Source organism: Lepidochelys kempii, chromosome 3 (assembly GCF_965140285.1).
Source record: "Lepidochelys kempii isolate rLepKem1 chromosome 3, rLepKem1.hap1, whole genome shotgun sequence".
Classification (NCBI taxonomy): Eukaryota; Metazoa; Chordata; order Testudines; family Cheloniidae; genus Lepidochelys; species Lepidochelys kempii.
In genome coordinates, this window is record NC_136382.1 from 16,207,101 (window position 1) to 16,226,360 (window position 19,260).

Genomic DNA, 19,260 nt, shown 5'->3' on the forward strand with positions numbered 1-19,260 from the left:
CAGCTACAGTTAGAAATGTTTCTTAGGAAGACACTAGAATGGGAAGGTGAGCTTTGTCTAGGTTTTATAATCGGAGCAAAAGATTTTAAAAGGACAAAACATGAAAGACAAAGATAAACTGGATAAAGTCTACCAAAGGGAAAGTTCTGATGCCCTTACTCATGCTGCATAGTGCTTTGCTGCACCAGTAGACCCACTGAAATCAACCAGACTACTGGTGGGGTAAGGCCGTAGTCAACAGCCCACTGATTAAGGAGCCTAGACTCTAAATCCCTGTTGAAAATGAGATTTAGATTCCTAAATCAGTTAGGCGTTGCACCGCTGAGCACAGCAATGCCAAAATACTTTTAAAAAAACGGGCCAACATGAGTTTATACAAATCTGTTACAATGTTAGGACATTGACTTTCCCATCAGTCATTTCCACCACTTTCATTGTTTTAGTTAACTTGAGTCTCTATCACAACTTGGTCTTGGTATTATAATAACTGGAGCTCTCTGAAAAAAAAGCTTTTCAATTATTCCCTTGCTCAAGCTGTTCAATTAACTTAAAAGGACCCCAAGAAGCTGGTTACGTATCATTCAACCTCTCCATTACTCAGTAGGCTCATATGTGACAGGAAAACATTTGCTTATTTACTTCAAAGAGGTGTTATAGCGAATATTTATAAAGAATTTTTTAAAAATTAAAATGTCATAAATCCAAATTATTATAATTATTTCATCCTCATATATAGAGGCAAATTTTCAGTCTGGTTTTAACCAGACCTCTGTTTTTGTGTGTGCAAAAATTTGCTGGAGGAAATAACTGCAGATACAGTTTTGCTCCAGCATTCTTTACTATGCGCTGAAAATTGCACCTGCAGTTATTTGTGATTGCATGCTGTGGCCACAAACTAGCATTTGAAAATCTGGCCCAATGTGAAAGAGATACTCCCATTTGTTAAATTTCCTTTGCCTTAATAGAAGCTGCCCACACAAAATTCCCATTGAAAATTACAAATGTTCATCTTGATTCAGTGGTCCAACAACACTCCATGATTTTTATGCGTGCTTAACTAGCCATGCTCCTATAGGCATCAAAATTACTACCTGTTTAAGATGGGTAAAGGGCATCGTTGCTCTTGAGCCTATTTTCTAGCACTAAATGTTTACAGCATGTGATTTATTAACCCAAAACATCAGTAAATATTTAAAAATGAAACTCTCTCAGTACAATCTACATTTGTTTCATATGCCATGGCGAAACTAATAAATGGAAAAGTATGTGGTTTCAATAAGTGTAATCTCACAAACAAACTTTCACTTTGCAACAATTAAAATGCCCGTCCTTATGTGCTGAGAACAGACAGAATCTCTGACCATTGCTCCATTAATCTGTAACAGCCTAATCCTGGAAATAATGAATGAGGTACTGGGTGCCCTCAACTCCCAGTGACTTTTGAAGGGAGCTGAAGGATTTCAGCACCTCCAGGAAAGACTCAACACATTGTAGGATCAGTCCCATGGCTGATAAACTCCTGAGAAAATTAATGAACAGATCTAATTGTCACAATGGAAAGAGAGTTAAAAGATAAGACTTTAAATGCTAATCTACAAAGTGGTTAGGGTCAATTTCTGCCCTCAAATTCACACATGCAATTCCGAGTAAAGTTTTGAGGATTCCTGTGTAGGTAACTGAGAGAAGCATTTAGTTCTCAGAATGACCCTGCTAACCACCACAATGATCAGTAATGCTCATACTAATGGAGTGTTTAATCTGTTTCATTCTTCCAGCTATTCAGCTCTCCTTCTGATTGTTTTATTTTTTTTAAAGTAAGATGTAATATATTGAAAATTGTATTGTATTCTGCAGGATATTTTCCTTTTACATAACATAAGATAGTGATCACAGACTATAACATAACATTCATCCTTGTCTCAAAACTTCTAAACAGTTTCCATCATTTTCTTGACCAGAATTTATTTTAAAAGAGACTTTGTCCTTGTGAAATTCCTGTCTCCTGTATATCCAAATTCACACCCTTGATCCTTTTTCACAGCAGCAATCGCATACCACACAACAAAAACACTAACCCAGGAATCTATCCATGCAACAAAGCCCGTTGCCAACTGTGTCCACATACCTATTCAGGGGACACCATCATAGGGCCTAATCACATCAGCCACACTATCAGAGGCTCCTTCATCTGCACATCTACCAATGTGATATATGCCACCATGTGCCAGCAATGCCCCCTGCCATGTACATTGGCCAAACCGGACAGTCTCTATGTAAAAGAATAAATGGACACAAATCAGACGTCAAGAATTATAACATTCAAAAACCAATCAGAGAACACTTCAATCTCTTTGGTCACTCGATTACAGACCTAAAAGTGGCAATTCAACAAAAAAACTTCAAAAACAGACTCTAACGAGAGACTGCTGAATTGGAATTAATTTGCAAACTGGATACAATTAACTTAGGCTTGAATAGAGACTGGGACTGGATGGGTCATTACACAGAGTAAAACTATTTCCCCATGTTTATCTCCCTCCCCCTCCCCCATTCCTCACACGTTCTTGTCAACTGCTGGAAATGGCCCACCTTGATTATCACTACAAAAGCTCCCCCTCCCCCCACAGCTGGTAATAGCTCACCTTACTTGATCACTCTCCTTACAGTCTGTATGGTAACACCCACTGTTTCATGTTCTCTGAGTATATAAAATCTCCCCACTGTATTTTCTACTGCATGCATCCGATGAAGTGAGCTGTAGCTCATGAAAGCTTATGCTCAAATAAATTTGTTAGTCTCTAAGGTGCCACAAGTATTCCTATCCTTCTCCAGAGGCTGCCTTTCCCCTCTCCTATTAATTATTTATTCCTTCTTCCCATTTGTGTAACAACTGCATGGGTTGGTGTTATATTTATACTGTAATACTGTCCATATGTACCATTGTCCTTTACTGGATGTAATCTAAACTGCTTACCTGTGTGTCACAGGCCCTGTATGGCTAACAGGGAAAATGGTTTCTCCTTTGACTCAAATGATAGGGAACTGTGCTTCTGGTGTGCAAAATGTGCTTTTTAAGGACATATTTCTGAGTGGAGAGGATATGAACCCTAGCTCATTTCTCAAAGAACTGTTAAAAACAGATAAAATATTATTCAAATTTAATACAAAAATGTAGATTGAAACAACATCAAGGCTGCAAAGTAAAGCACTCAAACCTCAGGAAAAGACAAAGTTAAGGTTGCTTGTGCACTAAGAGCACAGGAGTTCAGCAAGCACAAGTGCACAGTGCTGAATAGGGAACCACACTATGGGCAAAAAATGCTCACAATTTGCGCGTATTATGGGTTTGAAGAGGCTATATTTCTATACAAAATTGCATCTAAATCAAGCTGCCCCATGTGACTAGTATTCTAAGTTGTATGTTGATCATATTTCAGTTTTCAAGGGCTTATGTTTGAAGAAACCATAGGCTTATTAAATAGGTGCTGAGTGGGTGTGACAAGTTCAGACATGTTGGACTGACACAAATGTCTCCATGGTTAATGCTTGTTGTACTCTTTATTGTTAGAAGTACTGTGAACTTCTTGATAAAGATCACATACTGAATTCTGCTCCAGGTTAAACTAGTGTAAATCCAGAACAATCCATTGAGTATTAAGACTCATCGAAAGATGAATTAAGAGGAAGACTGGCTTAATGTTTTTTAACATTTTCTGGGTACATTCAATAATAAAAGGGTGCAAATTAATTTCATAAAATATCATGAAGTTTGATTGAGACTGTTTGATACTGCAGTAAAGAGTCAGCATGCACTAGCATTTACAGCTATCTGAGAAACTGCAATTATTCTCCTATCTAAACTGAGTTTGGAATGAGCTACTTCTAGATTATACAGTGATCTGGCTGCCATTTTGTTTTCTGGTTCCTTCTCCCTGGCTCTCTATCAGCAGCCATCTTTGTCTGAGGTTGACATCTCTGACCAGTCCCAAAGGTTTACTGCTGCCTGGAAGGAGGGAGGGACGGACGGAGAGAGGGATCTGTGTCCGTATGTGTGCACATGGGCTACTGCTGCCAAAGGGAAGGGTCCTTCCAGATTGCTACCAAGTGTACAGGAAGGCAAACCCAGAAGAGGATGACAACAGTTTGAAAACAGCCATCCAGCAAACCTGACTAAGGTGAGCCAGACACAGCACTCCATCCAGCCCAGAGGAGCAATCACAGACTCTACAGCCAGAGAGCCAACCGAGCAGAGCCAAGCTGTGGGGAGGACCCAAAGGAAGGACAGAGTTCAGCCACTGGGGGAGTCATAAAGAAAGCAGAGCACAGCCAGGGAGAGCAGACCCTATCAGGAGAGATGCTAGGTTCTGAGAAGAGTCCACTGGGGGGCAATTAGAAAAGGAGGTGAGCGTAGCCTCGGGGGCACCAAAAGGGAAAAAGAGCCGAGCCTTGGGAGGAGTCAGAGAGGTAGCAGAGCCCAACAGCAGGGAACAAGGGTAAACCAGATAGAGAGCAAAGCTCAGATGGTGAAAAACAGGAATAGCAGAGTCCAGATGGGACATCAGGGCAAGTAAGGGGGAACAGAGTACAGATAAAATAGGCCACCCCTATTTTGATTTTATCATGCTTTATCATTTCATAAATAGTTCATTTGTTCTAAAATATATTGGTGCACAGAAACCTTGGGATTTGGTGGGCTGTATTAGAAACATTGTCTATTATTAAGTATCCATTGTTGTTTGTCCAAGGGCTCAGCTCCTAAATGTAATGGACATGACAGAAGGGGAAGTCTATTTTGCAACAATCACAGGTGGCAGAAGAGAGAAAGATGCTTTCCCAATCTTTAGGTGGAGACCCCTTTTCAGTTAAAAGAAAAGGAGTACTTGTGGCACCTTAGAGACTAACCAATTTATTTGAGCATAAGCTTTCGTGAGCTACAGCTCACTTCATCGGATGCATACTGTGGAAAATACAGAAGATGTTCTTATACCTACAAACCATGAAAAAATGGGTGTTTACCACTACAAAAGACTTTCTCTCCCCCCACCCCACTCTCCTGTTGGTAATAGCTTATCTAAAGTGATCACTCTCCTTACAATGTGTATGATAATCAAGGTGGGCCATTTCCAGCACAAATCCAGGGTTTAACAAGAACATCGGGGGGGGGGGGGAGGGGGGGAGGGAGAGTAGGAAAAAACAAGGGGAAATAGGTTACCTTGCATAATGACTTAGCCACTCCCAGTCTCTATTCAAGCCTAAGTTAATTGTATCCAATTTGCAAATGAATTCCAATTCAACAGTCTCTCGCTGGAGTCTGGTTTTGAAGTTTTTCTGTTGTAATATCGCAACTTTCATGTCTGTAACCGTGTGACCAGAGAGATTGACGTGTTCTCTGACTGGTTTATGAATGTTATAATTCTTGACATCTGATTTGTGTCCATTTATTCTTTTGCGTAGAGACTGTCCAGTTTGACCAATGTACATGGCAGAGGGGCATTGCTGGCACATGATGGCATATATCACATTGGTAGATGTGCAGGTGAACAAGCCTCTGATAGTGTGGCTGATGTTATTAGGCCCTGTGATGGTATCCCCTGAATAGATATGTGGGCACAGTTGGCAATGGGCTTTGTTGCAAGGATAGGTTCTTGGGTTAGTGGTTCTGTTGTGTGGTATGTGGTTGCTGGTGAGTATTCGCTTCAGGTTGGGGGGCTGTTTGTAGGCAAGGACTGGCCTGTCTCCCAAGATTTGTGAGAGTGTTGGGTCATCCTTCAGGATAGGTTGTAGATCCTTAATAATGCGTTGGAGGGGTTTTAGTTGGGGGCTGAAGGTGACGGCTAGTGGCGTTCTGTTTTGTCTCTAAGGTGCCACAAGTACTCCTTTTCTTTTTGCGGATACAGACTAACACGGCTGTTACTCTGAACCCTTTTAAGTTGCCATTCTCCTCACCCACATAGCAGTGAAAAACACCAGGGAAGCTCCCTGAATGAATCACATAGAAATCCTAATCGTTCCCCTTCCAACCATCCACAATGGTTCTGTGTGCAGATCTCTCTTCTCCTGCATGGAAAGGTAGGAAACAACTACCACCTCTGAAACCTGTGCATGTACTCTGTGGGACTCTGCTCCACTTTGGGGAGTCAGTTGGAGGCAAGAGCGGGAGAACTGGGGCCAGAGCTGGCTCCTCTCTGGCTCCATCTTGCTTAGGAAGAAAAGATAATACAGCCTGGTGACCACTCTCACAGGGGAGGTTGCAGATGGGGGGGGGGGGGGGTAGGGGGTAGTGCCAGCTAGCACAGCTATAGGGACAGGATTTTATAATTGTACTATAAAAATTGATGTAAACTTTGAATTAATTCTGCCAGTCACCCTTTTCGAGTAACAGAAAGGAATGACTGTCTGAGACTGGGATCTTGTTTCCTATATGCATTATAAACTGCCCTCTAGTCATTTCTTTGGTTTAAAGTTTAGTGAGTAAGAGACAGGATCTTGTATTGTGTCTATGTTAATTAGATTAAAGGAATGTTAGAGGCCTGAGCCACAATGTAAACTGTTTTGACCACAAGATTTAGTGAAGTTTAATTTACAATGTATTCTGCTGAATATAAAATACTGCTGTCTTCTCTGAGAGAGATTGTTTGTGTGAATGAGGAATGCATGCATCAGAAAAAATAAGGTGTGAAAGCCATCACACATGTCCAGATGGTCAAGAAAAAGTGAGAGACTTGGAAACATCAGAAAACATCCATTGTATCCGATGCGAAACATGTTAGCTGCATTGATGGCCTCAGAGGTGAGGAAATCACCCCCAAAGGCAAGACAATAGGAGATAATGATGGAAAGCCTGACAATAACCATCAAATGATAACAGCAGAAAACCCCAAGATTACCACCACTTAAGGACTAATTATTACAGGATGATATTGCAAAATGCATGGACTCAAATGGGAATTTACAAGTATAAAGCTGGGGTGTTTTGCCATGAAACTCTGGGTTCAGTCTGCCAAAACCTCAGAGCATCAGATCACGACTGACAGAGCCCAGCTCCTCACTCGTGTTCAGTCTAACTGGCCATTAGATTGACTCGAGCTACAACAGACTGGTAACTATAAAAACATCAACTGGCAGGACTGCGTGCATGAGGTGTACGTGTGTGTGTGTGACTGAAAAGCATATGCTAACTGTTGTATTTTCAATAAATATGGCGTATTTGCCTTCTCTCTTGCAAAAGATCCTGTGTGCTTTGTATAGCATAACACAGCTCTATTGGAGCAACATTGCCGGGGAGCTGAAGAGCCACCAGGGGCCAGAGCCAGTTCACATGAACAGGGCAACTATGAGGATGGACCTGGTCCTCTGCAGATACCCCTGATTCCTGCACTGATTCCCAGTACAACTGACCATCCCACGAGATGATGTGGAGGGATTTCCACCAGGGAATCCTTGCAGAGATTTTCTCCTCTAAAGCCTTCTTCCAGAGGTTTTACCATGGGAAGGAATGATCTGGGTCAGAGTTTCCAGTCCCTGATTCAGATAATTTCCACATAAGAGATGATCTGGTTCATGGGGCTAGGGGGTTGTCTTTTTTTTTTAAGTTCAGGTTCATTAGTCCAGATTCTCCTCTCACTTATAACTGTTTTATACTAACTGACTTCAATGAAGTTGCTCCTGACTTACACAGAAGCAAGTGAGAAGAGAATCAGCCCCTTTGTTCTTCTGAATGAATCCCACTCGCTCCTGGCATCAGCTTAATCAGCCGTGCTAATGATTAGCTGAATTTCACATGTATAAATCTGAACTACAATAGGGTTTTTAGCATCTTCCATGCAACTTGTATGCCAAAATATTCCACAGAGTACCTGTAAGTTTCATATAAGGAAGTGAGCAAAGTATAGATAAGGAAGGAAAGATTGGTTTTCAGCTTGAGATTTGAAATGAGATGGAGAGTTGAACAAGTGGAGAGAAAAAGGGCACAAGCTGCAGAGGCGAAGGCTCCTGGAACAATGAGGATAAGAATAAATTGAGGGACAAATAGTAGTAATTCCAAGATCCAAAAATGTTTAAAAGCCCTGTTAAAGTTCCTAAGGAAACAAAATATACTTAACTATTACATTGTTTACAAACCTAAGCACTTATAAGCACGGAAATGAATGAGAAAGGACATCATAAAATCTTACAGCGTCCACATAATAAACACCTTCTTATCAAGTACTATGAGCCATTGCCACTTGAGGTAAAGGAAGATATTTGTTAGCTGTCCAGTACAGATGGATTCTTATGTTCTTTCTAAGCAGTAACCAAACAGAAGACAACTTGCTCTCACACATAGTGCCCTAGCCTGCTCCCATTGCTATCAGTGGCAAAAGCCTCTTTGCATCAATGGGAACAAAAAGTGGACCCAAAACTATCCACAAGGAAAGTGCTGGATTCTTCCAATGAAGACTGGATGCCTTCCTAAAAGATGTGCTTTAGTCAAACACAAATTATTGGGCTCAATACAGGGGTAACTGGGTGAAATTCGGAGGCCTTCTGTTATATGAGAGTTCAGATCAGATGATCTAATGGGCCCTTCTGGCCTTAAAAATCTATGAATAAAAATCATTAACAGTGCATGAATTTTCAAGGGGATTTAACTGTATAACTAGGATAACTGGAGGGACAGTAACAAAACATTTTTTAACTAGTGGGAGAGATAGGAACATTAAACAAAAGAAAAATGTTCAAATCATAGTATTTTAATGCCTTGTAGGTGGAAAACAGTTTGATTAATCCATTTATGTTGTCCAGAAGTATTCTCCTTTATCCTCTAAGAAAATATGGCAATTTCCCAGCCAAACTAATTTTGCAAGCCAAAGGCATAGGGACTTTGTAATGGCAGCTGATTGCGACCTCAGCTAAGGAGAGGCCGCAATACCATATTATCTGATGGGGACTGTAAAAGACAATCCTTTCCCTCTCACTATCTCACATCAATGCAAAGGTCATTATATATGTTCTTACTTAATATGCTCAATATCAAACGTTAAAATTGCTGAGAGCATTAGTGGTAACACAAACTCATATTCTACTTTCAAAATATTCAGGTCACTTAGGGCCAGATTCTGATATGGGATATTCAACATGGATAAGGGTAACTCCCCAAGTTGTCCCATTGAAGTCACTGGGATTGATCAATATTGAGAAAGGAGGTGTAAAGAGAGGTTTTTCTGAAGGAAAGTACAACATTTATTTAAGAGCTTAGGTGAATGTGATTTAGAAACTCAACAAGGGAAAGAGTGAAACTGACTCCCTAGTGATTCAGACCTGACTTGAATTTCACTAATAGGCACTTTAAATCTGCATCACAGAAATAACTTAATCCAATTTGTTGTAATAAATAAGTTGGATCTGTTCCAAAGATGAACATGGGAAAGAATTTCCCTGCTGCTCTTCATTTTGAAGATTTGTTTTCCTTTAGAATATTAATATGTATAGCTCTTGATCCATAGCCCATTGAATAGGAGTCTTTTAATTGATTCAATGGGCTTTGGATCAGGCCTCTCTAGCACTTTTCATACAAAGATCACAAAACCAATACACATGGGTGGGTAAGCAGTATTATCCCCATTTTACATGGAAAAAGGGAGTCACAGAGAGGATAAGTGACTTGCCCAATTTCATGCAGAATGTCAGCAGCAGAGCTGGGGGCAGACTTTAGCGCACACTTCAGTGAGGCTGAGGATACTTGGATTGATTCTGGTTCTAATGCTACTGTACATGTCTAGGAGCACAAGCCCTTACCTTAACAAAGAGGAAAATCTCACACTCCTTCTGAAAGTTGTCAGTTTCTCCTAAGTTGTTGTTAGCTGGAAATCTGGTGAAAGTTGGGAAGGTGGGGGAAGTGCCCGGGCTCTTACGAAGACTGAATCCAGTAGGAGATGGGATTTTATTTCCAAACACCATCCTTTCTACAGATTCGTCACTGGGCCTTGGGCTCATCATCTCCATCTCTTCCTGGCGATGCTGGTCCTCTTCAGCCCCTTGCTGAGAGGAAGCGGAACCATCCTCACCATCAGCTGCTTGCTGAGATGAGACAGAATTACTGCGGCTGTGTTCTGGGCTCTCCTGACAGCTGATGTCCATGCTTTCTGGAGTGGTGGTGGAAGAAGGAGATGCTGAGTCTTCATGGACTTGCTCATAAAGATGATCCTCTTTTGCTTCCTCTGAATCAGGAATCTCATAGAGGCCAGCGTTCTCTATATTTTCATAGATGGTGGTAAAGCCCACATTTTCCATGCTGGCTGGTTGGTTGGATTTTGCCTTTGTTTTGGTATCTTGAGGGGCTGGAGGTGGCAACAGATAAACACTGTTTAAAAGGAAGCAGTGTTTGTGGTGTGCTTTTTGAATGCACTGGTACACATTAAAGGTTTCCAACAATCATTTACGGAGAGCTTTAAATCAATAAACTATATTTCACTGAAGTCAAAGATAAGAGCAGCTCAATTTTAACTCCTTCCTGGCTCAGAGCACTTGCAACTATATTTAATCACCATTTGCTCTTCCGAATATATTTTAGTCAGACTTCAGTACATACAATGAATCCAACTCAGACAATTACCAGAGAACAATAAAAGTCAGTTGTGAAGTAAACACTGGTCTTTATCTGAAAGTCTAATATACCTTTGGAATACTTTGCTTAAAGCCTATGGGACGTAGATCTCACTGAACTGATTTTCTGAGCATCAGTGAAAAGCAAGGGTACCTACTCCTCTGATCACAAAATACCACCACCAATGTAAACAAGCTGCAACACTTCAGTGGTTTATCACAGGCCAGGGAAGAATCAATTACTGAAAAATAAATTCAAGTAGCACCACAGAGGATAAAGCTCCAGACTGGTTATCTTGAGATTTGCATTCTCTTCCAGGCTCTGCCACTGACACACTATTTGATCTTCGGCAAGTCACTTCACTTCTGCCTGCCTTAACTTGTCTATTTGTAAAGTGGAGACAACAACATGTATCCATATTTGTAAACTGCTTTGAAATCTAGAAATAAAAGCATAAGTGTTAAGTGTTATTATATTACATTTAAAATGTATTATATGTATCTGCCATTTATATCCAGGTTCTTTATACGCCCATTTTTCTTAGAGAGGGCCCAAGTCATGAAGTTTGGATCTGGAGTTGAACTTTCCAAAGTTTGGGGAAATATAGATTTAGTGATTGGATTAAGACATCTCTCATTTTCATGCATCTGCTGCACTTTGACTATCTTCCTATTCTTAAGGCTTCAACTGCATTCAATCTTGCATGGGTGGGTAAGGAAGGAGAGAAGATTCAAGGAAACCTTTCCTCCTGCACCCCCAGCAAGGACTTGGCACAGTGAAGTCCCTGTGCTTCTCCGAGTTGACTGCTACAACCAGTGGCGGATTCCCCAGAGGGACTGGGGAAGGCGGGGGGGGGGGGAGAGAGAGCAGAACTTATACCGCACCCATCTCTGCACAGAACAAAGAGGTGCATCCACCACACCCCTGTCAAAAGGTGGCGCAGCAGATGCTGTCTCCCTGAGATCCGGAGGCTGTGGATTAAAGTCATTATTTTTGTATTCAGCCTATCAAAGTAAAAATAAAAGTCAAACCGCAAAAGTGTAGCAGCCTTTAAACCTACAGGCAGCTGGATTCATCACCTAAATCATTCTGATTTACCTATGTTTAATTTTTATATAGACAAGAAAAATGCAGCAAGTGGAATTTGCATTCCCTATCTGGAACTAACACCATTCCACACAGATAGAGTTAAATAACAGAAAGACAATGAAATACCTTGACACATGATTACTTTACTGGATAGGCACAAACTGAGGACTTCAGGGATGTATAATTCATATTCAGTGTGTTACTCACGTAATCCTGCCTGATCCACAAGCAATGTCAGTAAGCAGAACAAAGCCCATTTCCCCTTCACTGTTTCCATGTGTAACTGGCACATTGCTTGAATATCTTCTCAAATCCAAATTAAAAGATCAAACATCATCAAAAATCATGTGTCAGGCTCCCATAACCATGAGATTGGCTTACAAATCATGAGCTTTTAAAATAATAAATATGGGGTTCTTTTGATTTACTTTCTGTTTTTCAAACTTCACAAGCTAATGGGTCCTGTTTTCATGCTTTTCTGTGCCGTCATGAAGGTTAGAAACGTACATTTTTTAAATGAAAGCTGAAATTCTTGAATAATCATTTGTCTGCTGGACCTGCGGCTTCAGATAAAAGATGAAGGGTTAAATTCTGGCTCCACTGAAGTCAATGGGAGCTTTGCCATTAAACGCAGCCAAGATCTCACACCAGATATTGCAAAACAATCATGAGTTGGCACCACTGACATTTTGATGGGCTCTGAATTCAACACAGCTCCCAAAAAACTTTATTAAGGGCCTGATTCCACAGTCCTAGGCAAACACCTTGTCTCCTCCTCTATGAACGTGGAGGTCCCCCTGGTGGTGAAAGTGGTGCACTTGCACTCTATAAGAGGGCTGAATTCAAAGCAGGGAGTCTCGTACACTGTACAGCACAAGAGCTCAGCTTCATGAGAGCTCCCTGAATAAGAAGGGCCAGGAAATGGTTGCTAAAGCCAGACGATCTTCTGCTATATGAAACCTTCCGCTGGTTTCACACATAGTGCAGATATGCTAAGATGCTTCTGCAGGGCAACTTCAGGCAAATTTGGATCTCTCCCAGCACACAAATCTGCGACTCGGGCTGAGCACTAGAGCAGTGGATATGGTCTCAAATGCACACCCAACACAGCCATTGACTTAAATGGAACGTTTGGGTGCATGAGGAAAGTAGGGTCATGCCTTATGACTTGTTTTCTTTATCCCTCCAAATTTTATAGAGCATACTGTGTGGATCCACCCCCACCTTATAAAACCCAAGGTGTATCTCAGGGGAAGATGGGTGGGGATGGAGAGATAGCACCTGAAAGTTGCAGTTGAGTTCAGAAATGTTGTTTCAACAGTAACATTTTTAAAAGGCTTTGCAGGAGAAGCATCTTTTTCCATATTCATCTTGTGGAGTGAAATGTGTTGCCCTACAACAGCTGCCTCAGTCCAGCCTTCTCCAAACTTACGCTCTCTTTAATATGCCTTCTTGACTTTTTGGACCTTTGTTAGAGCTTGTTTGTTTGTTTGTTATTCTATTATATACAGCCCAAAGAACCTGGGAGGGATGGGAAGGAGCTGAGCCCACTGGTTTTGTATGACATTTTTATTTGGTTTGCAAATTTCTTGCTTTTAAGAAAATGCTTTGTGTGTTTTCAAGCTTTTCAAGAACATAGATTCACTTTGCTGTCTAACCTGTGCTGTTCAAAGACTTCTCTGATGAAGGACTTCATGCTGTAAGCGCTCTCTGGGCATAACTCCCATTGATTTCAAGAGATACCATATGCTTGCAGGATCAGATCCTCTAAGGCCATCAAAATGCTTCTCTTGTTCTCTCCCTGCTGCCACCCAGTCTTAAAAATCACTGAGAAGGGAAAAAAGAAAATCTATCATCACCACTGATGACTGCTTTAGAGGAGAACCAACATGCAGCTTCCAGAGACCTAAATCACCACGATCAGTTTTTTGCAGAGAAAGCAATTGCAGCAAGTAGCAGCACCTGCTGAAAATGAACAAGAAGGCAGGTAAAATACAAATATTATGCAACAGTTTGAAACTTGGTGTTTCATACTTTTCAATAATAAAATCACTTTTACCACTTCTCTTTCCCCACCCCGGTGCTTGCACAGAACACAGCTTCATTCCTCTGGAAGAGCTGGACTTGACTCCACTGTTTTGCACTTCATTTAGTTATTTATGCTTTTTATTCATTATTATTTTTTAACATTTATATTGGTCACAACCAAGATGGGCCTCAGTGTGCCAGGACCTGTACAAATATAATAAATGAGAGTTCCTGCCCTCCAAAAGCTCACTATCAAAAATTGGTGTACAATTTATACCCATGCAAAGTGTGTGCAAAATGGGTGTAGAATGCTATTCTGATCTGATAGCATTTTATATCTACTTTGCACAGTGTAAAGGATTACATAAGGTGCAAAGCAGTGAAGAATCTGGCCCTCTCTGCATCTAAGAAAGTATTTATTCAAAATAAATCTGGGAAATGAAAAACAGACTCCTGTTTCACCTTACGGCTTTATCCTCACTACAAACTTTTGTGTTCCAATACACTGAAAAGTCAAATTAACTAAAATGATTCTGACTATGATTTTGCAGTTAGTATGCGTAAAACGAAATCATCATCAATGGGTAAAATTTTCAATGGGTAAAAAAGTATTTTTCTTTTCTTAATTCATTCTCTTTCTTTGAGATAATATACGTTAGGCAGGCTAAGTTGCTTGTTTTGCATCCAGACTCAACAAGCCTGGTACTGTATTTTTTCATAGATTTACAGATTTTTTAGACCAGAGCAGACCTTTCGATCATATAGTCTGACTTATTGTATAACATAGGCTATAGAATTTCACCCAGTTATCCCCGTATTGAGCCAATAATGTGTGTTTAATTAAAGTGTATCTTCTTGAAGACTTCAAGAGATGGAAAATCCACCACTTCCTTTGGTAGTTTGTTCCAATAGTCAATCAACCTTGCTGTTAAAAAGGTGTGCTTTTTTCTGATTTGAATTTGTCTGCCTTTAAACTTCCAGACAGTGGTTCCCATTGTGCCTGTTGTATTAAAGAGCCCATCACTACCAGCATTTTCTCTCTATAAAAGATATGCTGTAATCAAGATACTTTTTGATAAACTAAACAGATGGAGCTCCTTCAGTTTATCGCTCTGAGGCATTTTTCCCAGTCCTTGAATATTTTTTGTGGCTCCTCTTTGCACTGTCTTCACCCTCCCTTTGATTCTGATCCCACTGTAATCCACTGGACACAGAGTTTCACCTTACAGCACTATCACTGAGATCAGAATCTGGCCCACAGAGTGTTCAACAAAGGGGCTTGATAACGCTCTCACTTACTCTAGTGTTCTATGAACAGTCTGTGGAATATAACTGAAATGCTAAATTAGTTATTTTAAATGCCCTATTATTCATATACAAAAAAATCAATGTGAAATAATGAAGCAGCCCACATTACTAACTAGATAAAGACAAGAAAATCAGAGACAGGAATCAACTGAGTTACTCTGACTTAAACTAGCTGAGGATCTGCCCTTTCATATGTACAAAGAGAGAAGCTACTTAGGGTGTATTTTTGTAAGGTCACTCGGGGGGTAACTATAATTTTAACTCTGTTGCAGCCCTTAATTTTTTTTTCCCTTGCACTACAATGGACAGACTTTCATGCATTAGGAGGAACTTACTAAAGTAAAAGTAAAGGGCCACATCCTTAGCTGGTGAAGTCAATGGAGCTTTACATCAGTAAATGATCTAGCCCAACATTTTAAAAAGGTAATAGTAGCAAAAGTCAGAACTGAAAATGGAGAGGTCTGGGAAAATGAATGATTAAAATGAGGCAAACAACATTTTTGGAAACATTCAGTGAAAACTGGAGCCTGTAACTGGAAGATGCTGAACATGCTCAGTGATCACATATTGCAGTAATTGTTGGAGGATCTCAGCACCTCACAGGATTGGACACCTAATTTGCATTCGACACAGCCATCACTAGTGGAATTGTGACATTTGATGGCTATTTAGACTGTCTAGTTTACAAAGTATTATATGAAAGCTCAAATTTCTCCAAGCCTTTGGAAATCTGCAGTGAATTTATTTTTCTTAATACTCACCTGATACTCCATAGTTTTTCTATTTGAGTTTTGAAACTTTTCCAGAAAAAGATCTAGGAATCTTTGCAAACAGTTCCATGAAGATTCTGGCTCTACATGCAGTGGAAGTGAAATAAGAATAATATGTTAGGTTCTTGATAACAGAAACTTGTTGCATCTTGTCAGAACCTAGACTACGAATTCTCTGAGACAAGGACAGTCTTTTTACTCTGACATTCTGTTAGACCTAATTTGGGGACTCATTACTGTCATAATTCAGGGGGCCTGCACCTATATCCTCCCTCCTTGGTTCAGGAAGGGCACCCATTCTAGGCTCCTGACTTCCCCATTGTCATCAGTCTTGGGTGATTATCCATGTCTCTATCCTTCCTGACCAGGGTATTTCCAGACTACACAGTTCCCTACCTATACTGTGACCCTCCAAGGAAGTCAGCCTGCCTAAGTCAGCCTGCTTTACTCAGAAATGGTACACAGTATAATTGCCACAGTTAAGCTACCATGCAGCTCTTTCTAAGCAAGCACATTTATTCTTAAGGTAAAAGCATTAAAAAGAAAACATTTTAAAAAAATAGAAGAACCTAGACGCATGCTAATAAGCTTACCAGAGATCACCCTCTCACACCAACAAGGGCTTTGGTTAGTGATTAGTACTTCAAATTGCACACAGGGGTTTTTCCTGTGGTCACAAATCCATCACAGCTTCAACTCAGAACAAGCACCTCAGGAGTACATTTACTCCTTTATACAGTTTATCTTTGAAGAGCCTCATGTAACAGGTGATCCGAAGACAAAAGTTCCCCCTTCAGGGTGAAGCTTCAAAGACTAAGTCTCTAGGTGGGAATTTGCAACCCCGTCCTCCCAAGAACTGCCTAGGAATTCCACTTCACATATATTGTCCCAAGAGATCATTCATGTCTGCTACGTTGTTCAACACAGTCTTTTGAAACCCACAATACTTCCCAGAGATTACATTAATCCTGTATTCCTCCCGAAGAAGTTCCATACAAAGCTACAATAATAAACATTTGCATGTTTAATACAATCAACTCCTAAAATATTTAAACTTAATTCAATAATGTTATATTTATCTCCCTACCTGTTAGGCTGGATGTCAACACTACAGCCATACTGACTCCTTGATGATCCTGCTTTGATTCACACTGCACCAGATGCCTGGCTGACAACAATATCACGTAAATGGATTCTGCAGTATCATCCAGCCAGGTCTTGGTTGTACATAAAAGGTTAGTGCCTCATCTCTTATCAAATTGTGAATGGCTGAGGTTTTATTCACTACTGACCTTGCATTAAACATCACATGAAGACCAGGATCTTTGTCCATCACTGTAACCTCCCATGAGACAGGAAGCATAACCAGCAGCACCAAGTTCTGCTTACTGTAAGATATTTTTCTTCTCTTGTCTCTCCACTGTCCACTTCCACAAAGATTAAAAATGCCATGCCCTCACACCCTGCCCTGCCACCCGCTCAAATACTATATAATGTAGCCAAACTGTTCAAATATGGATGTCTAACCTTAAGCACCAAAATAAGTGTTCTGACTTTCAGAGATCCAGAGCATCCACAAGTCCTGAGAAGGCTTCTTTTTTGGACGGTGTGTGATAGATGAGCAATTTCTGGCTGAGAGAGTGTTACAGCTCAGGATGGCCTGTGCATCCTGCCTAGGGTTGCCAACTTTCTAATCACACAAAACCGAACACTCCTGCAACACTGCTTCCCTGAGGCTCCATCCCTTCTCAGAGGCTCCGACTTGACCCTTCTCAGAGGCCCCACACCCCACTCATGCCATCCCCCCTCTCGCTTTTGCTCGCTCTCCCCCCACCCTCACTCACTTTCACTGGGTTGGGGCAGGGGGTTGGAGTGTGGGAGGGGGTGAGGGCTCCATCTGGGGGTGTGGGCTCCAGGGTGGGGCCAGAAATTAGGGGTTCAGGATGCCAGAGGGAGCTCCAAACTGGGGCAGGGAGTTGGGGTGCAGGAGGGGGTGAAGGCTCCAGCTGAGGGTGTGGGCTCTGGGGTGGGGCTGGCGATGAGGGATTGGAGGTGCAGGAGGGGGCTCCAGGCTGGAGCCAAGAGGCTCTCTCAGGGTTCCTTCCCCACTCTGAACTCTAGAGTACAGATGTGGGGACCTGTATGAAAGCCCCCTAAGCTTATTTCTACCAGCTTAGGTTAAAAACTTCCCCAAGGCACAAATCCTTTGTCCTTTGGATGGTATGCTGCCACCACCAAGTGATTTAGACAAAAATCAGGGAAAGGACCACTTGCCGTGGTGGGGAGAGGCATCCCTATTCCCCCAAAATATCCCCCCCAAGCCCTACACCCCATTCCTGGGAAGGCTTGAGAATAACATACCAACCAAATAGGTAAACCAGATTCTTAAAAAACTGAACTTTATTACAAAGAAAAAAAAGTAAAAGAAGCACTTCTGTAAAATCAGGATGGAAGGTAACTTTACAGAGTAATCAGATTCAAAACACAGAGGATTCCCCTCTAGGCAAAACTTTGAAGTTACAAAAAACAGGATAAACCTCCCTCTTAGCACAGGGAAAATTCACAAGTTGAAAACAAAAGGTAATCTAATGCGCCCTGCCTTATTTACTTACTCTTTTTGCAATATTGAGACTCACTTTAGGATGGTTTATAGGAGGAGTAGTTTTCTGACCTGGTGCTTCTCTGCTTCCCAAGAGAACACACACACAAAGAGTACAAACAAAGCCTTCCCCCCCATCCCCAGATTTGAAAGTATCTTCTTTCCCCATTGGTCCTTTTGGTCACGTGCCAACCAGATTATTTGAGCTTCTTAACCCCTTACAGGTAAGAAGGAATTCTAGGCTACCCTTAGCTGTATGGTTATGACAGGCTCACAGCTGGGGCAGGAGTTTGGGGTTTGGGAGGGGATGTGGGCTCCAGCTGGGATGTGGGCTCTGGGGTGGGGCCAGGATGAGGGGTTTGGAATGCAGGAGGGGGCTCAGGGCTGGGGTGAAGGAGGAGGTGTGGGCTGCAGGCTATGGAAGGAGGCTCAGGGCAGAGGTGCAGGCTCTGGGAGGAAGTTATGGTGCAGGAGGGGGTGAAGAGCTGGAGTAGGGGGTTGGGATGCAGGAGTAGGTTCCAACCTAAGTTCCCTCTAAGCTGCTCAGCCACGCAGCAACCTATTAAGCACCGTGCAAGCGCTCAGGGCTGTGGGGGGAGAGCCCTAGCCCCAACCCTCCCACACGCCCTAGCCTCAACCCACCCCAGTCACGGACGTGCCACAGTTGGGTGAGAGGCACCCCTCCCCTGGCCCCAACCCAGCCTCAGCCGTGTGGCAGTCGTGGGAGAGGTGCTTCTCCTGTGGCACCAAATCAGCCCCAGCCTGGACTTGCCGTGGCGGGGAGAGGCACCCCTCCCTCCCACCCCAGGTGCTGCGGTGGGAAGGGAGAGTTTGGGGGGAGTTCTCTCTCCCCGTTGCAACCTCGGGGCAGCCTGCACCCC

At 41.9% G+C, this 19,260-nt stretch overlaps 1 protein-coding gene across 2 annotated transcripts in view; it reads right to left on the bottom strand.

Moving 5' to 3' along the window:
- Positions 1-12,001, bottom strand: part of CLIC5 (chloride intracellular channel 5) — a 120,883-nt gene extending 108,882 nt beyond the window's left edge. The window contains exons 1-2 of one of the 2 annotated variants that reach the window (XM_073335788.2): positions 11,882-12,001; positions 9,778-10,319 (exon numbers count right to left, since the gene is read on the bottom strand). In XM_073335788.2, the coding sequence (XP_073191889.1) occupies positions 9,778-10,319; positions 11,882-11,966 (627 nt within the window). In that variant the 5' untranslated portion in view covers positions 11,967-12,001. Of the gene's footprint in view, positions 1-9,777; positions 10,349-11,881 lie in introns of those variants that run through there. The other variant, XR_012157899.2, reaches the window with a different exon arrangement.
- Between the last annotated feature and the right edge of the window lie 7,259 nt (positions 12,002-19,260).